Source organism: Acanthaster planci, linkage group LG01 (assembly GCF_054643075.1).
Source record: "Acanthaster planci isolate LZ-2023a linkage group LG01, COTS_SCS, whole genome shotgun sequence".
Lineage (NCBI taxonomy): Eukaryota > Metazoa > Echinodermata > Asteroidea > Valvatida > Acanthasteridae > Acanthaster > Acanthaster planci.
The window spans coordinates 39370146-39388844 of NC_141777.1; the positions used below are offsets into that span (position 1 = coordinate 39370146).

The window sequence follows — 18699 nt, forward strand, 5'->3', positions numbered from 1 at the left end:
TCATTATTTTTCTTTTTTTAATGTCTAATGTTTTAATTTATATAATTATTTTTTAACTTTTAAATGTTTTTACGCATTCAAGCCAAGACCAATTTTGTTGTAAATTTTTATTTACAAAATCATTTACTGTGACAAACAAATCAAATCAAATCATTGTGCAGTCTTCATTCAAATACATGTGCATGTACAATTTGTAATGTCTTGCATACTCTGACTTTGCTTGCCATAAAATTATATTGGCTTTGAATTGCCATGAATTTAGAGAGTTTCCAATTATTTTATGAAAAAATATACACTAGAGCAAATTAAAAGTGGGGGAGGTACATGTACTTGTTAGATGGTAAATTTAAAAAGTATGCGTTTACTTATAGAAATTTCTTTGAAATTTGTTTCAAAACACTGACAGCTATTTTGTATGGATGACCAAAGTCTGCAGAAAGTTCAATTGTGACTGGAAACAACTTTTGCCTTAATACCATGGCAAAACCTGTGCTTGAGATGAGATAAAGAAAGGTCTGTGAGACCCACGGCCCCTCCCCTTTTAATACCCCCGTCCAAATTCCACCCACCCCCCCATTTTGAAAATCCTTCCACCTTCACCTTTGGTGGGGTCAATCACTCCCTTGTGTAGTATAGGGTCCAGTCCACTAATTCAAGCCCCATTGAAAACAGTGTAAAATCAGCACCGTTCAGGGCCCAATAGCATGCACGCCGACATCCCTGAGATTTCTGAAACACAAATGAAATTCTTGTCTGGTCACTTATCTTTCAATTTCTTTTCAATTTTTTGTGGGTTAACCAATTACATTTTTAATTATTCCCACAAAACAAAATCACCCCCCAAAAAGTGATTTTTCCGAAGTCTGATTGCAGCCATTTTTCAAGTGGCAACCCTCAACTTTCTCGGGCACTTAGGACCATTTTTCAACCATAGTTTTCAGCCCTTCTGCCCTCATATGAAAGCTCAAAGACCCAGGAAGTTGATCCTGGCAACGATTTACACAATCTCACCGTTTTGGGGGCCAAACAATCTGCTTTTTCAAAAGATACTGTGGGGGCACTTTTAATGCTAATGAGCTGGTCAGAAATTCTCACTTGAATTAGTGGTCTGCACCCAGAAGGGAGCACATGCCTAACCTTCCAGCTATCACACCTTGTAGTAGGAGGCGTGACAGGTGTGCAGTCAACACCTTGACCTCTCAATCCCAGGGTGATGCCTCAGACTTAAAACATTTATACCCCTACATGTAGTTCATGCTGTATAATCCTACAATGGGTGTGATTTACATGAAGCTACTTGTACTGCGAGTCCTTATTTGACTGTTGTGTCTCCATGCAGCTTACTCCCATTCTGATAAGCTGATTTGACACACACTTTTTGCATCCTGTTATACCCACTTAAATGATGGATATCATTCCAAGGAGAATCTTGGTGCTCACAAAAATGATCGAGGGGGACCTACATGTATGTTTCAGGGTTGTGCAGAGAACTTTTAAAACTGTCATTACCAGCAAATTTGTCTTTTGGGGAGATCTCATGCAGTTGAACTACGGGATCTGGTGTTGACACAGAATGGAACTGTCAAATGGAATTTTGGCTCATTATCCACAAATTGAGACAAATGAAATAAAGGAAAGGGACTTCAAACTGCTGCTTTTGAGGCAGCATGTTGCACTGTTTCATTAAATTGAATGGGTCAATATATTCAAGGCTTGTCTTAATCCACAATGGAGGATGTGGAGCACACGGACATGCATATTTATTAAAAACATCCATTATCCATTTAAGTGGCACAGGATAAGGTCAGCCATTTCTTCTGTTTGATGTAGGGAACTGAAGCATGTTGTTCTGTTTTCACATAGTGTGGGTTAGGAATGTAGTGTGGCCCCACACAATCCATATTTTATTTGTTACAGATCATCCATGATTCATACATGGCATGAATTATGACAATTTAATTTATCAATTTTTTGTGTAAAGCTATGTGGCTTACATTCATGAGATCTGTCCAGCAGTTGGAATAACTATGATATAATTACATGTACCGTGGTAAGATTATTAATCCATTTATACAGGATAAAAAAAACATAGGTTGGAATTGATGCTGGTTCCAAAGACCCCCCCCCGTTCTGCCCCTTAGCCTGTGCTCCTTTGTCCTTTCCCCACCCTATCCCATTCGTTCAAAATTGGGATGCTGGGAATCACTTTAAAATGTTCAAGCACCTTGTGGAAGTTATAAACTCAAAGACTACTCTGTATTTGTTTTCACCTCTCACTTTACACAACATCTAGACTCATGAAAAATCTTTAACCACTTTCTTTAACCATGTTATCACTCAGAAAGATAACAGCCATATACCGGCAGGAAAAAGTTACAATTCAGCTTCAAGTAAGAACACTTGGAATACACATACCTTCAGATTACAAACTATAACAGATATCCAAAACCTTCTTAAATATTAGCCAAATCCAAGACTTCAATGTTTGAACTAACCCTTAAGGGTTACTGATATCACTTTTGCCAAGGGAGTTCTTCAAAGCCAGTCTTGTCACCGTTTTCACAGTCCAAAGTCAAAAACTGTAGGATGTAGACACAGATGGTTAAGTATCATGCCAATGGCATGCAGACAGTACTTTGAAAAACTGCACACATGTACATGTATCCAAGTTTTTCATGATGTTCATAATGGGTGCTATCTCAACTGGCTACAAATGATCAGTAGTTAAATTCTTCAGGGAAATGGAGTACATCTTTTATGCTCTTTTGAGGTAAATAGCAGTACATAGAATTACAAAGTTATATCACCCTCAGTTTCCTAGTGGCATTTTTTTGGTCAGGAAACTTTCTGAAACACCAAAATTAAACACGTTTGTATCAGTTCCCAGACCACAATGGAATAATCTTCCCATTGGAATACAAAGTAAGGTTTTTATATTTCAGCAGATTTCTAGCAACAGCATTCTCACTCACTGATAAACACAGTTTTGGTGATGACAACATGGCCTCGATGGTGTTAGCAGCACTTGATAGCCAAACTGATGATGATTCTCCACAGATGGCAACAAGGCAAAAAAAATTGCTCTAAAGAACCACAGAATGTATTCTTTCGTAACACAAAATTTCTGGCTACAAACCAAACTCTGATGGAAACAAAATTACTCAGGGAAAAAACATTCCCATCAAATATAGCCATAGTGTAATTTGAAAAGCACAACCAGCTTCCAACACGTGCACATCTGTCCAACTTTAGCATAATGAAATAAAGGTAAATTTCCCAGTTTATAAGGAGTCTGTCAGGACTGTTGTTGATTGGTGCCTCTGTCAGGCAGAGGTTGAATGTAATGGCCTGCATAAGCTGCAGTACGCAATGTCATTATCACCAGGTACACCTGCTTCAGGACATATTGCATGTTGTTGTGATGTGGGCCAAGGTCGGACCCAAACCATGAGGTTGATGAGAAGGGGAAAGCTTGCTTTTAGGCAGGTACACGAATACAAGTAGGATCAATACGACAGGCCTGTATGCTGAAATGCACAATTTGATGCTGCTAAGACAAGCTTTATGTCTTACATTGTCTGCAATATCACTGTGTTTGGGGTATCAATTAACAAATACAGAAATGATAATTGTTCATGTAGATTTTGAAGGCATGGTGTAATTGTTTTATACAAATACATGTACATGGTCGTAGAATATACCGTATGTTTGAACAAGTTTCAATTGTTTTATAGCATTGTCTTACATTCTGGAACTTGGAAGCAGATCACTATCCATGCATACACAGTACACCCCCTCTAAAAGAAAAGGAAACCTGAATAAATGAATCAAACATCACGATAATCATCAAACTCATTCATTCAAAAACACCACACAACAAACAAATATAATTAGCATTTTTGCACGGTTAGTTTAATTTCAATTGTATCGGTTAATTAGTTATAAAGCGTCAGTGTTTCCAACATATTGATGAACAACATATTTAACTACTGAGTGCATCACAAATTAAACCCTAAACATGTCAAGTATGTCAGGCTTTGTCAGCATCCATTTCTTAATACATTCTTTATAAAAATAGGTATTATTAGTGCAATATTTAGTAGAGCAAAATATGAAGTTAAACAGATTTTAAATATATAGCTAATCTTGACTTCAGCGTACATGTACATCAGTTTTGAGCAGAACAATTTTCAGAGATATGCAAAATTGAAGTTCAATCACTTGAAAGTTTTGTGCCTTTGTAGAAAATGGCAAAGAGTTACAAAAAAGTGATTTTTAATGAATGGATTATCTAGCTGCTGAAAATCACAAAAACTGTACATGTATGTGTTACAGTCATCTGTAGCTTTCTCCGTTTTACTATCAATCATCAGAAAACAAATTCAACAGAATTGCTAATGCTTTCTCAATGTTTAAATCAGAAAAACACTATATCTATTCTTTGAAGAAATCAACAGTACCAGTTTCACACTGAACTAAAACTTAAGAAAAAAAATGTACGCACAGTTACATACAAGTACTAATGAAATATGCATTTTTATGTTGACATTTTCGTGTGGTCAACACAGGATTATAATCAAAGTAATAAGCCTTGCATTTTCCAGCTATATACATGTACATGTACGACTAGACCATGCAGACATGCTGTACATAAATGTACACAGATGTATGCATACCCATGTACATGTACATGTACATGTACTAGGGGGCATATAAACAGGGCTATTACATTATTAGTACAAACAAGCCCTATTTTGAGTCATCAATTTAGTCTTCTCAACATCTCAGTACAAGTGATTTTTTGGTCAGCTACAATAATTTGGTCAAATAGGCAATAAAAGGAAAAGTGCATATCTGGGCTACATGAATCCCAGGGGATAAAGTGTGCAAACCCTACATGTATGGCAACTCCCCATGCCATCATGGACACAGGTAATGTACACGTATACATGTATTTGACTATAAATAACAGAAAATTCCTAAAAATGAAAGACTACACGTAAACAATATTTCAACCCTGAAAATTAAACAATGTCCTTTACATATTGCTACAATGTAGTATTCCCACACACACACTGTATTATCTTTGTAAGTTGTGAGCAAGAGGTCATGTGACAAATGTGTACATTTATGCACACCAACCATACAATATACGTGTTTTGAATTTGAGTACAACATCTGTGATTATTTGTTCCCAGGAACAAGCACATGTACATTGTAGTACATTTGATGAGGGCAAATCATATCATCAACTACATGTACAGTACTAGAAATAGTCCAATTCTGATTCAAGCTTATCTTGCCATTTACAAGCAGTGCATACCAAGCGCTTTTGAAGTATATGCTTGTAAGAACAAAAATCACTTGGCTTATCACACAAGCTCTTGAAAGCATCAAGCAAACAGTGGCTTGTGCACGTAGGCTGGTTAGGCGTAAAACTATTAGCTTTTACATCTCATTGGTGCATCAATTCCATCAAGTAGAAAAAGATGTAATACTACAGTCACAAGTTATCAAACTTCATCCAAAATAAAGCAAAATTCTGTCTTGAAAAATGCTCAACTTGACAAAAACTTTCTCTGAAGATACATGTTACCATAGAGCACACTCGGTATTCCAACAATGCATGCATAAAATGAAACACTTCACTCGTCATTTGAGAACATCAAAATGCGCCAAATGAGGTCAACACTATCAGCTTGGCTATACACCAACTCAACTACATGTACACTAAACATGTTTGAACTGGGGCAACATGAGGAGGCGTTTTGTCTTCTTGCCATCTATAATTGGGGCAAAGAGTTTACATACACTTGGTAGAAAATGCTTTCCTCCGTTTTGGGCTGTTTGAAATAGGTTTGCCAACGTTTTCTTTATGAGGTCAGACAAATTGTATCTCAACTAAATGTTCATGGTGTGTACTTCAATTGAAAATATTCCAAGACATCTATTATGATTCAAAATAAAAATGTAGGTTTTCCCAGCCAATTTCAGAAAATGTGTAAATGAATTAGTAATAGCAACATTTGTTTTTGAGCGAAATGGAGTGAACATTCAAATCCCCGCTTCTATTTAACTAATAAAATTCTACTTCAGTGAGGGTGCATTCTGTCGTATAAAGTCAGCATTCAATTTCTCGATTTTGCACTGGTTTAGAATGCTGGTTTAGAATCTAATTATTAGGGTTGGAGTATGTAAAATTTTGATTTTTTTATAAATATAAATACAAATCATACATACGTCTCTTGGCATTTTTAACTGACGCATACATTCACCATGTACATTAAGTACACACCCATCTTGTCTGTCCTCATGAAAAGAAAAGTTGGTAGGAATGAGTGAAGTTGTGAAATGTGAGAAAAATTACTTTTGATGCATGTAAACTTTTTGCCTTAACTGTATATGTGTAATTCAAATTTAATGTACATACTTTTTCCATACGAAGAAGCCCTGATTGACTCAAAGAATTACAAGGAAACTAAGCATCTTGAGGAACTCGGACAAATATAAGAAATACAGCATTCAAGAGTCATCCTGTAAATATTAAATTGCAGAAGAGAACATCAAAGAGACTATCAATATCATTTTCTTGGGGGTGAAAAAACTCTTATCCACAAATTTGCAGTGGTCAAAACAGCTGCATTGTGTAAAGTGGAAATTGGATCTACCTGTATATCCATCCTGGAGTTGCTTCCAATAAGAATGATTACTACAGTGCAGTGACGAATTCTGCAATATGTACATGCAATCTAATTACATGACTCCAATTGGACGTAGTCAAACTTGACAATACCGGTACCTACATGTACATGTAGAAATCTTGTAAGGTGTCATGTTATTACCACTGACACTGAATGTCAAATATATTTCCTAATCAATGGTTTAGTATTTTTGAAAAAAAAAACAAAAGAAGGTACCGTACATGTATATTTAAATTTGAAGGTTTTTGCAAGAAATAAATTGTTGTGGCTTTGTAAATCAAGCTACTGTGGCATACATCATATTAAAAGATGATGCAATTTACGAGCAGACGAAAGGTACATTCGTAAATCCGAAGTTTTCAATCATACAAAAGTTGAAAGTAACCTCACCAGGAAATACATGCAGGTGAACAAATGAAGTAAACATACAGAAAACTAAAATGACCCAAAATACACACCCAACTCTACAAGCATATCCTTGTATATTATTTAAACTACCAGTTATCACCTGAAATGTGGTAATAAATTAAAGTGAAGAAGTACCGGTATGTACATTATCAAATGTTTATTGTTAATATTATACATATAGTACAGATTAATATAGTACATGTTAATAGGCACAAAAAGGCTGCTGTGTTTCATTTGTAATTCATTGCACGGTCACAGTGATTTCAGATGACAGATACTTAGTACTGTCTACCCCTTCCTCCAACTATTTCAGAGAGTATTTTTCATGTGAGCAAACTAACTGAAGTTACTGTACATACATGTACAAACTGTAAATTGTAATGTGCTTACGTGTATGTAAACGCACACGGGACTTTGTACATGTATCGCTATGTACATGTACATAGCGATACTATCCAACATTTGTACTTGAAACCAAACACAGTATGGAACACTGAGAGAGTGGTCAATTTATGCCACGCCACGACAAATGGCTTTAAGGACGATGATAATGAGATTGCAGTAGTAAAGTCTGAAATGTGAAGAAGAGAAATGTGCATGTTTCTATACACTAGCACTTAACACTAATTCCTCTGGCAGTTTGGCTGGGAAAACTTTCCCTATGTATCAAACTCAGAAGTGTAATACAATAGCTTCACTTTCTCGGTCCTAACATCAAATTTAGTATAAATATGTGTCTAAATAAACAATTATAAAAAGTATTGTAATATTAGCGAAGCTGTTGAGTAGGTCTACTGTAGAGTCCCAAATCGATCACAGTACAACTGTAGCTGCAAATAATGGATGTTGCATTGAGGCTTGGTGTCTGCAGGTTTGGTTCATGAAATTCATAATGCAGGCATGCACCGGTACATGTACATGTATGTACGCTGAATACGACAACGTGCGCTTTCCTACAGGGACTAGATGAATCGCATCCCATCCCAAAGCATACATGGAAACAAACTGTGACATCATTATAATTAAAGGTCTATTAGGATAACTGATATACTTGTTTTCCATTTCTTTATTTTTTCAACACTGAATGAGGGATTCGTGTTAACTTGTACGTCAACCTTTGTACAGCCATGATACAGACATGTACATATGTACCGTACATGTGCACATGTACATGTACACTGTATGTATGTACATGTACATGTAAAAACAGTAATTAACACTGACATATTGATTTATTTTTCTTACTGGTACTGTACATGTCCTTGTTCAATTCATGCACCGATATGCACGGGTATACATGTATATACATGTACTTTTACATACCATTAGATGTATGTGCAGGTAAATAACATTATGATCATCAAATCAGCATTTTTAGAAATTCTTGCTCCATTTGGATGCATTTCTCCAAAAGCTGGTTGCCATAGCAACATAGAGGAGCTTTCCAATATGACTCAGTGAGTAATGGTCTAGTAAGCTACTGTAGTTCCATCACTGGTAAGCAACTTATCCATTATGTGCATGTAGTTGGTGTCCTGTTGTCATAGAGCCAGCTAATTGTCTGCCTGTCTGTACAGGTGTGTTCTTGTAGATATACAGGCATGATTGTGTTCACCATTTCTAAGCCCAATATTGTATCCATGCATGTACATATTGTATGTACATGTACGCACACGAGCAATGCATTGATCACTTATGAACTGAGATTGGACCAAATACTTCTATCAAAGAAGAAAAAATTTATGTTCTTGTTTTTTGGGGTAGAATTCATCAGACATTCAATGGCCAGATTAAATTTCAGGTACATGTAGAATAAATTACATTAACGATGTAGATTTGTTGCTACGGTAGTTGATAAATGAATAACATTTGTGCCAAATACAGGAGGATGTTTGAGCAAAATTAACAATTCTAAACCTAGCTTGCAGTCACACAGCGATACTCAGATTTCCAATTACATATGCATTAAAAGATTTCTTAACCAAAGCTACAAGTGATTCAATTTTATTTGCATATCATTGCCAGAATTACCCAAATGCGAAACAACTCTACCATAACACAGTGACAATTTATGTAAAATATCAAGTTTAAACTTAAAATAGGCCTAAGCATTTTAAGGAAGTAAAGTGTCAAAGGATACTACATGTACAGCATGAATGTTGTATAACTTGTTTTCTATCCAACCAATATCAAAGAATTGAACATTACTTAGGTTGAAACTGCCTTGTAGAAGATATCATGGCTTCTCAGTGCAAGGGCAGATCCAGAACCAAATTTTGGGGGGTCGAACTTGTTGCAGGAAGGGCGAAATTTTGGATTTGTTTATGTTTATAAGGGATGATGATACTTTTGGGACTTTTTACATGCTTTGGGAAGAAAATGAAATGAAACAGAGCCCCACCCCCCACAAAAATTGCCTGTGTTTCATTTGTATATTTCTGTCACATTCTGGCTTCAGTTTGGGTGGCCATGGTCCCATTGAAGACCCCCCTCTCCCTAGGTCAGCCCTAATCTCACCGAAGAAGTCCTGTCAACTGAAATCACATGCTGTGCACATTTTTGAGCGCTCCTTCAACTCCAGACAAAGGCTGCCAGGTTGAAAGTTTCCCTCACACGTCCCACTAACACACTTCTTATTCACCAAATCCAAAGTATGCTGCTGTGATGTTTGTCTTGGGTGTCCAATTCCTGAAATCCAAATGTTACTGGTTGTCTCTCCCTGTCTGTCATCCTGTCTAGCACTCATGTCTACATGAACATATACGTACCCCTGTAGTTAGAGAGAGGCTCCATAGTACAATGTGCATGGGTATGCAGGAGTCTACCACTGTGCAAGATCATTTCATGGTGTACCACAGGAGAATGACACAAAAGTCCCAACTTACACTAAAAAAAAAAGAGAAAATGAAAATCAGAATATGTACCTGCAGGTGCAATCGTACTTTTATCAGTGTCTGAAAGTCTTGCCTACGACTGGCAATAATGGCCATGAAAGACACTGGCCAGCAAGTATTTATTGTCCATGTGTGTTATAGTACGGTACATGCCTGTTACTCATTTCTGCCTCCAGTAGTACGACAAAGCTATGCTGTCTGAAGGATGACACACATGTAAGAGTTATGTATCATACACTGCAATGTAATTCTTCCCATAAGCTTTGTGTTTTGGCATGTACACATGTATAATGCATTTAACAGATACATGTACAGCGTACCGGTACATGAACTAACAGGATTCTTGCTGGTAACTTTTAGATTGTACAGCCATGCATGTGGAACGCACAGGGTACTGTACATTATATCCCTTGCCAAGGGCTCAAGATATTCACTATTTGCTAACAATGATGAAGAACAATTGGGCCCCCCTCCCCTTCTCCCTCCTACTGTATCAATACATGTACCAGTATGTCTAGTAGTGTAACTGTCTCCTATTGTACATAAGACACATTGAGAAAGATACAAATTGTGAATGTACATGTACCAGTATGTCTAGTAGTGTAACTGTCTCCTATTGTACATAAGACACATTGAGAAAAATACAAAATGTGAATGTACATGTACCAGTATGTCTAGTAGTGTAACTGTCTCCTATTGTACATAAGACACATTGAGAAAAATACAAAATGTGAATGTACATGTACCAGTATGTCTAGTAGTGTAACTGTCTCCTATTGTACATAAGACACATTGAGAAAGATACAAAATGTGAATGTACATGTACCAGTATGTCTAGTAGTGTAACTGTCTCCTATTGTACATAAGACACATTGAGAAAGATACAAAATGTGAATGTACATGTACCAGTATGTCTAGTAGTGTAACTGTCTCCTATTGTACATAAGACACATTGAGAAAAATACAAAATGTGAATGTACATGTACCAGTATGTCTAGTAGTGTAACTGTCTCCTATTGTACATAAGACACATTGAGAAAGATACAAAATGTGAATGTACATGTACCAGTATGTCTAGTAGTGTAACTGTCTCCTATTGTACATAAGACACATTGAGAAAAATACAAAATGTGAATGTACATGTACCAGTATGTCTAGTAGTGTAACTGTCTCCTATTGTACATAAGACATTGAGAAAGATACAAAATGTGAATGTACATGTACCAGTATGTCTAGTAGTGTAACTGTTTCCTATTGTACATAAGACACATTGAGAAAGATACAAAATGTGAATGTACATGTACCAGTATGTCTAGTAGTGTAACTGTCTCCTATTGTACATAAGACACATTGAGAAAGATACAAAATGTGAATGTACATGTACCAGTATGTCTAGTAGTGTAACTGTTTCCTATTGTACATAAGACACATTGAGAAAGATACAAAATGTGAATGTACATGTACCAGTATGTCTAGTAGTGTAACTGTTTCCTATTGTACATAAGACACATTGAGAAAGATACAAAATGTGAATGTACATGTACCAGTACCTCAAATTGCAGTGCCACAGAAGACCGTACCTACAGTGCAATTATTGTACATGTATGGTTCAGAACATGTCTGCAATACTGCAATACAATCTCTTGGATGGAAAAACTAAATGTACATACACAGCACAAGTGAAAAGAACATCAAACAACACAAGGCAAGTACCAACATGTTTGTGAATGAAATATTCAAAATTTGTTGGGTGCAGTTGACAATATTTACTTTCTGCTGTGAGCATGTGCTCCAGCATATGGAATTGTAAGGATATACTCATGTGTGGGTATGCCAGTAGGAAGTTAAAACGAAAGACAAGACCAATGTCATTTCAAGGTTCAATCTCAAGATTTTAAGTTCAATTAGACTTTCCAGCTGTTATCTGTCTCTTCAAAAGAGGATAGCATCCTGTTTACTTATCCTGAACTGTATTATGTACATGTACTTAGACATATATATTGAAATGCACCTTTTCTTTCAATTCTTCAAATATCAAAAATATGTAAACTAAAAAATACTGACATCGGTTTAACTATAAACAACATGCTGCATGAGCGCATTTGGGTTTTCAATATTTGAGGCAAGCACAGTGTATTATGTGCACATATGTATGTTACACATGCACGTAGCTAACAGTAACTCCTATGTCCATGTATCGTACATATATGGACATGAATATGGACAAAACATGGGTAACTGGTACAATAGGTTGTTTTAAGAGTCTCTGCCTATCACTATTGCGCATCAAATGCAAATCAAAAAGAAATAATAGATTAAAGGGACCATTGAAATCCTGCATAACCTTGTTGGATTCAGCATGGTTAGGGTTAACCATAACCATTTAATGTGTGTTTACATGTGTAACAAGTGACAAAACTGCTGGTACCATTTTGCTTGCTTGAATGACCAGATGTTGTTCTGCAGCATGTATAACCATGTACATACATGTAGTTGCCAACTGGTATGCACTGTAGGTAATGGCATGCAGGTGTGTGTGGACATGCAATCTGCATAAATGCATTCAGCTCAATTGGGAATTTTCCATCTTATACTTCCAATTAACAAATGGCCTTGTGCTTTGTACTGATAGGTACCGGTATTACAAAGGCTGATCCAGAATCCAGTTTTGGAATGGGGGGATGAAAACATTTGGGAACTTCTTGGAGAGGCTAAATTCTGGGGATTTTATACACTCTTTGAGAGGAAAAATACTGCACATGTAAATTAGCTCCCGCCATGATAAAAAAAAATGCCTTTCATATTTCAAAAATGAAAAATAGAAACAAAAAATGTCAGGGGGGGAGGAAACATTGGTCCCATTATCTTCCTCCCAGATGTACATGTAACAATGGTAGGCAAGTTGCAAAATTTGACTGAAAAAAATGCTTCCTCAGCTGAATAATCAATACTGTAAACAGTTTACTTGCATTCAGATTTTGAGCTCTTTCTTTCCTACCGGTACATGTATCTTGAATCACAGAGAAAGATACATGTATGTCCTTAAGAATGTTAGTCCATACATGTACACACATCCACAAACTTCGTACAGGTACATGAATATGTGCCCGTACCAACATAATTAAATTGTGTTCCCAAATTGGATCATGTTTGTTCCTTGGATCCAAAAACATGTGCTGATTGAGTACTGTTGCATACTGCTTACTTGATGCCAAGAAGCCTTTTTCGATTGTGAATAAAATCTGGTACACCAAGTTCTTTCAATTCACGTGAACATCATTTGAATTCTCCATACTAAAGACAGTGTTGCTATACCTCATAATTTGGGGCAAGATTTTGCTTAGTTACATATGTAAGAGACACCTTGCATCAATACACTGTTTTCAATGGTTAAGAAGGGCACAAAGGAACCAGTCCATTCCAGAGATGGTGGTCGCTATGCTAAAGCTTGCCCCGATTCACAAAGCATAGCAACAATGTGTTTTGTCTGGGGAGTTCAAATTGTTATTTTATGTACAATCAGATAACTCAGTGTGCCAGATTTTATTTAAATTTAACTCGCAAAAGGCTTATTTCAAAACAGGAATGACAGATGTGGACTCATGATTTCCTACGTGGGGGGCCCAAAAATGGGCTTGAGTTTCCCTTCACCCTGTTACGGTCCAAATTTACCCCATCAAGTCAAGAGAATTATGGTTGAAATTTACTGAACAAAGAAAGGTTTGAAATGATTTACCTGTACCTGTGTTTTCCTCTGCATCCACTCCTATCCTTCACACATCCTATGTTTTTGCAGTTGAAAATGTCTGTTATGCATGGGGGAAAAACAGTTTCAATTTCTTCATGATAAATAAATTCATGGATTTAAGGTTTTCATCACAATTATTTGAAATCGTGACATCCTCTACATGCAAGAATTACACCTCTCTCAAAAGTTCTCATTTTGTTCCCAACTGTGCTGAAAATGAACCTTCCTTAATGATGTACTCGTGTAAGATATTTGCAAACACTGTTGGAATACGTCGGAAATGGATGATCCAAACTAAAACAGCGATTGGTATGTGAACTAACAATGGGACCACAGACATGTACATGTACCGGTACATGTCTGCCTACTGGTAATGACATGGACAATAACAATCTTCCAATCATCTGAAATTGCATTAGGAAACTCGCTGCTCAGTTGTAACATAAATAATTCAAGGTCCAAGCATGGTATGATCAAATCAAATTGCAGTAGCTACAGACGTACATCTACATACATGTACATGTGTAGAGATAATGTTTGCTCCTTCTTTGAACATGATAGTTTATTTCATCTCCAAGTACATGTACAGTGTGCATGTACAGGTATATACATGTATGTCAGTGGCAGTCTAAACTTACTGCATGTAACTAATATTACATGCAATGTATCAGACATGTATTGGTTGCCTTTGTTTAGAATTCCTCAGGTAGACTGTGCATATTCAAAAGACGACGGTAAGCCTAACATTTAGAGAGCTACATGTATATGTAAATCCCCTCGCTGAGCCATTGCTGCATCTATCCACCTGAGCTACATTGTTCTATATAAAGCTTTGGATTCTAGCGAGACTGCCGCCTTATCAACACAGAGCACAGTGTGCTAGGATCTATCACACAGTCAGGACTCCCAATAAATTTCTCAATCATTCACGCTTGAACTGAGACAACCACCAGCCATGTACATGTAATGTAGATGTATGTACACTGTACATGTAACGTAGATGTATGTACATGTACATGTAGGCTACATGTAGTGACGAGTGCAACAACCTAGAGCCATACGTAGGAGCAGTTTAGTACGACAGGAGAATATTGTGCAGAATACAAAAGTACACTTTCTACTGGTAGAAATGCGAACCTTTTAAGTATTTAGGGATGACCAACTCAAGAAGAGACACAATGCTGGGCACAAAATCCATAATTGATGGTAAATTACATCAAGTTCAAAATTAGTATGTGCACATGTATCTGCTGTACATGTATGCACACGTACATGTGCATAGTCCACGTGTATACCGGTAAGTAGAGTATGGCAAATGTACAGGCTTACACTCACCCATTACCTAGACCTACTTCATTATCATAACAGATTTCATATTTAAACGGTTCACTTCATGAACAAAACCTTAACCTTCACTTACAAAAGTACAGTTTATCTTCTACTACGACCACATTTTACAACTGTTCTTTCTGTACTAGCAACCCAGTACAGTACATGAACTGATATTCACGTACCAGAATATAATGAGTTTTGGAACAGTCACATTACAGCATATCTGTCATTATATGAATTCATTTCAACTCAGTACCTGAAAGCCAACTCACCAGTAAGTATGGAAAGACCAGTGAGAAAATGAAATATATTAAACACAATTTACTGGTATCATGCACATACCTGAACAAACAAATGCACTTATTGCTATATTTTTTAGAATACTTACACTTGATGGTGTTATTCCCTCGGTAGTCGGAGAGGGTGTGCTTGCCGGAGATGCCTTCCAAAAGAAGCTGTAATAGATAGCCAGCACAATGGCTACAAGTGACACCGATAACACATATGCAAAGACAGTTGCTAGACGTATCCACTTCTTATTGGTCTTGACAGAGTTGGCCATGTTGTCGGCTAATGTTGGCTTTGTGCCGTTGCTACGGTGATTATTATTTGTTGAAATGTGGTTGCTTATCTGAAATTAGGTAGAAAGTCTGAGCGTGAGTGGGCTGGATCTGTCATTCAAAATGCTATTATTCAAATACATTAAATTCTAATTCTTTGATCTAATGACGCCCCTTATGACAACAACAAAAATTTCACTTATTTCTCCAAAAATTCTCATGATAGCATCAACAACTCAACTTATCATGCTCCACTCTGAAACCTGAGTTAATATGAACACCGCAAGTACACGTTTAAAAAAACTGACCCCCACATGTAAAAAACAAGCAGAAGACAATAACGCAGTGCAGTGTAGCAATTCATCCAACCATCCTCTCATCTACAGATGCCCTTCACGGGTGACTTATTTCCCATATCACCGACACTGAACACGTAATCCATCTTCAAGAAAAGTATACACATAAACACACAACTACATGTATAACACAGCAGTGAGCAGCAGGACTTGATAACACAACACAGCTAACAAATGAAAACTACACAAGGTGAAACACACAACTGCAACATGATGTACATGTACTTGTCTCCTGTGGTTCTGATAACATTGTCCCAATTGTATGAATTGAGTAGAAAATTCTACATTTGAACATCGTAAAAAAAAAACACCTATAGACAGCTACAGTAGACCCAGAGCTCACTGAAAATCAGTGGGTTCTTGCAGGGATGGAGAAAAGGTCCTCTACATACATGTACATGTATGGTTTTGACCTGATCAGTCAAGAGGTGGAAAGTGTATTATTTTGATTTTGAGATAAAATGTCAAGAGCTTGAAAAAAAAAAGAACCTCTCTGTCCCACTCCCAGTCAATTTCAAAAGTCTGGGATCCATGTTTGTCATGCACAAAGTTGAGTGTTTTGTGCTGGTTTGTTTTTTTAATTATTCTTTGTGCCTGTGGGGTTACTGGCTGTACGTTAGTAAGTCCCAAAATATGGAGGAAAAACATACGTTTGGCTCAAGCAACCTAGTAATACAGTGTTAGTTGGGCAGTAGAGCTTACATGTATGCACTTGTCTACGTGTCTTGTCAATATGGTTGGGGTAATAAGACAAACTTCATGTACCAGCATGTCAGAGAACATCCACGTATGTGAACAATGACACTCAATGAAACATATTCATGGAACACTCACCTTCACGTAAGCCTGAGCATATACAGGACATGCACTCTGAATCCTTGACGATAACAAAATTACACAATGCACAGATTGTGAACACAACTGAATGTCCACCTCTCCCCTGTACATATACACAAATGGTACTGGTACAAACACTGACTATAAGCACATCAAGTACAATAGTGCGGGTTGCAATGCATGAATGATTCTATACATGTACACTGGTACATGTACAATTATCAGTATGTGTGGGGCAGAGGTCAGGGGTCAACGAACATGTCCATTGTTGAAGGTGCCCACCTGTTTTCCGTTAGAATTCTGGCCAGCTTTAGTTTTCAAGTCATTCATGCTTGGAGCACAAACTTCTTCACTCTTAGCAATGTCATTGGCACGATTTTTTAACTCCTGCTGGAAAACGCAACATGAAAACTTTGGTTTAGAGAACGCACAATCATTAACATTTATTTGGCCTTTTCAATTTTTGAGATACACGTTGTGTGTGTGGCAGGGGGTTGAACATTTTTAGGAAGGCAAAGTACAGTGTTTCATTGTATTCTGGACCAACATAAAATGACTCAATTCCATGTACAGACATGTTAAGTTGGTATGGGCTGTTTCAATGGGGCATGCATATAAGTGTACATTTGCTTTGAAGTTTCAACTTATTATACAACATTTTTCCAAAAGTCCAGGGCAACTACTGTACCTGTACATTATTCAGACTGTTCAGAAAATATGCTGGGCATGATTGGTCAATGGCAATAAATTAGTCAAATTTTTTGGCCAATTTGTTACATTGTACCTTCACCATCAGCCAATTATACTTTCTTTTTAAATGAATGCTTGTAAGACTGTTTCGAAAAAAGGGCAAACTTTTATTAAGGTGGCTTTAGAGGTTTGCAAACACTTACACAAAGAAATCTATTTCACAACATCTTCAAAACTTTATGTCAGTCATTTTCCTCTCTTTTAATGATACCAAAACATTTTTGTAACATATATTCCCAGTGGTCTACGCATGGACCCCAAGGCCGTGTTTGTTTCCCATGGATCCGGGTCACAATCCAGCGTTGATTCACTGACACCAAAACCTGCATAGTCACGATAGTGGATGGTGCAAGTGATCAAGATCCAGATTCCAGTGAAACAAACTGACCCTAACTCATGTGTAACTCTAGACATGAAATGGCATTATTATGGTCAGGATGGTTTAAAACAGGAAAATATACAACAACTTTTTCTTCACATTTAAAATGACTTGACTTTAAAAGTTGCATATAAATGTAATTCTACTATACTGGCAGTGGTACATGATGTAGGTCTCATCCTTTCTCCATGATGTAGGCCTAGTCATGTAGGCCTACACACTGCACCTTTGTGGACCTTCATGCACGTGTACGCGTGTAGGCTTACGTATTAATTAATGAAAATGTGTATTTTATAGACCCTACTTGTCAATTATGTATCACTCGATCAACCTACAGGCGTGATAGGCTGTCTTTTCCTTCCTCCATGGTTTCCCATGTTGGCCAGCCGTACATGTACATGTATCTCCATGACGAAAATACCTAAGCTATGCACTGGTAATGCAGACTAGTTGAGTAGGTGAATAAATTAGGCCCTACGTGAGACAATTTTTTTATGGCTTACCGTTTTCAAGGAAGATAATATTTCCGTAAAAACCGCTTTAAGTACACACACTGAGAGAAAGGAACACGAGCACCATGTAGGCCGACCAGTACTACTTGCCAGTTACGACAACAGCAGCCAAATTTTCCTCAAGTGATCACTCTCTGGTCCACGTCCTATTTGCTGAGGTAGTCTCGTTCGCGTTGCACGTACACACTTAACCCCTTGCGCAGTATTTTCCGCATGCGACGT

The 18699-nt window shown here is 37.1% G+C and overlaps 1 protein-coding gene across 3 annotated transcripts; it reads right to left on the minus strand.

Annotated features, from left to right (window-relative positions):
* Positions 1 to 3890: 3890 nt before the first annotated feature.
* On the minus strand, positions 3891 to 18670 carry LOC147800740 (putative transmembrane protein INAFM2). 3 transcript variants are annotated; one of them, XM_087139347.1, is made up of 5 exons: positions 18469 to 18669; positions 17119 to 17223; positions 15472 to 15714; positions 13740 to 13809; positions 3891 to 9995 (listed from the first exon to the last, which is right to left on the minus strand). In XM_087139347.1, exons 2-4 carry the CDS (start codon positions 17164 to 17166, stop codon positions 13786 to 13788), a joined length of 315 nt encoding a protein of 104 aa, XP_086995473.1. In that variant the 5' UTR covers positions 17167 to 17223; positions 18469 to 18669; the 3' UTR covers positions 3891 to 9995; positions 13740 to 13785. The 3 variants fall into 3 exon arrangements, with proteins under 3 accessions (XP_086995473.1, XP_086995471.1, XP_086995478.1); XM_087139345.1 differs by having other exon boundaries at positions 17119 to 17226; XM_087139352.1 differs by lacking the exon at positions 17119 to 17223 and having other exon boundaries at positions 18469 to 18670.
* Between the last annotated feature and the right edge of the window lie 29 nt (positions 18671 to 18699).

What these genes read in the sequence shown, in the direction of transcription:
- LOC147800740 (XM_087139347.1), bottom strand. Translation starts at nt 17,166, where the DNA reads ATGAATGACTTGAAAACTAAAGCTGGCCAGAATTCTAACGGAAAACAG. An exon ending in AGAATTCTAACGGAAAACAG is followed by an intron (nt 15,715 to 17,118) that starts GTGGGCACCTTC and finishes ACCTAATTTCAG; the next exon opens with ATAAGCAACCACATTTCAAC. An exon ending in AGGGAATAACACCATCAAGT is followed by an intron (nt 13,810 to 15,471) that starts GTAAGTATTCTA and finishes CATGCATAACAG; the next exon opens with ACATTTTCAACTGCAAAAAC.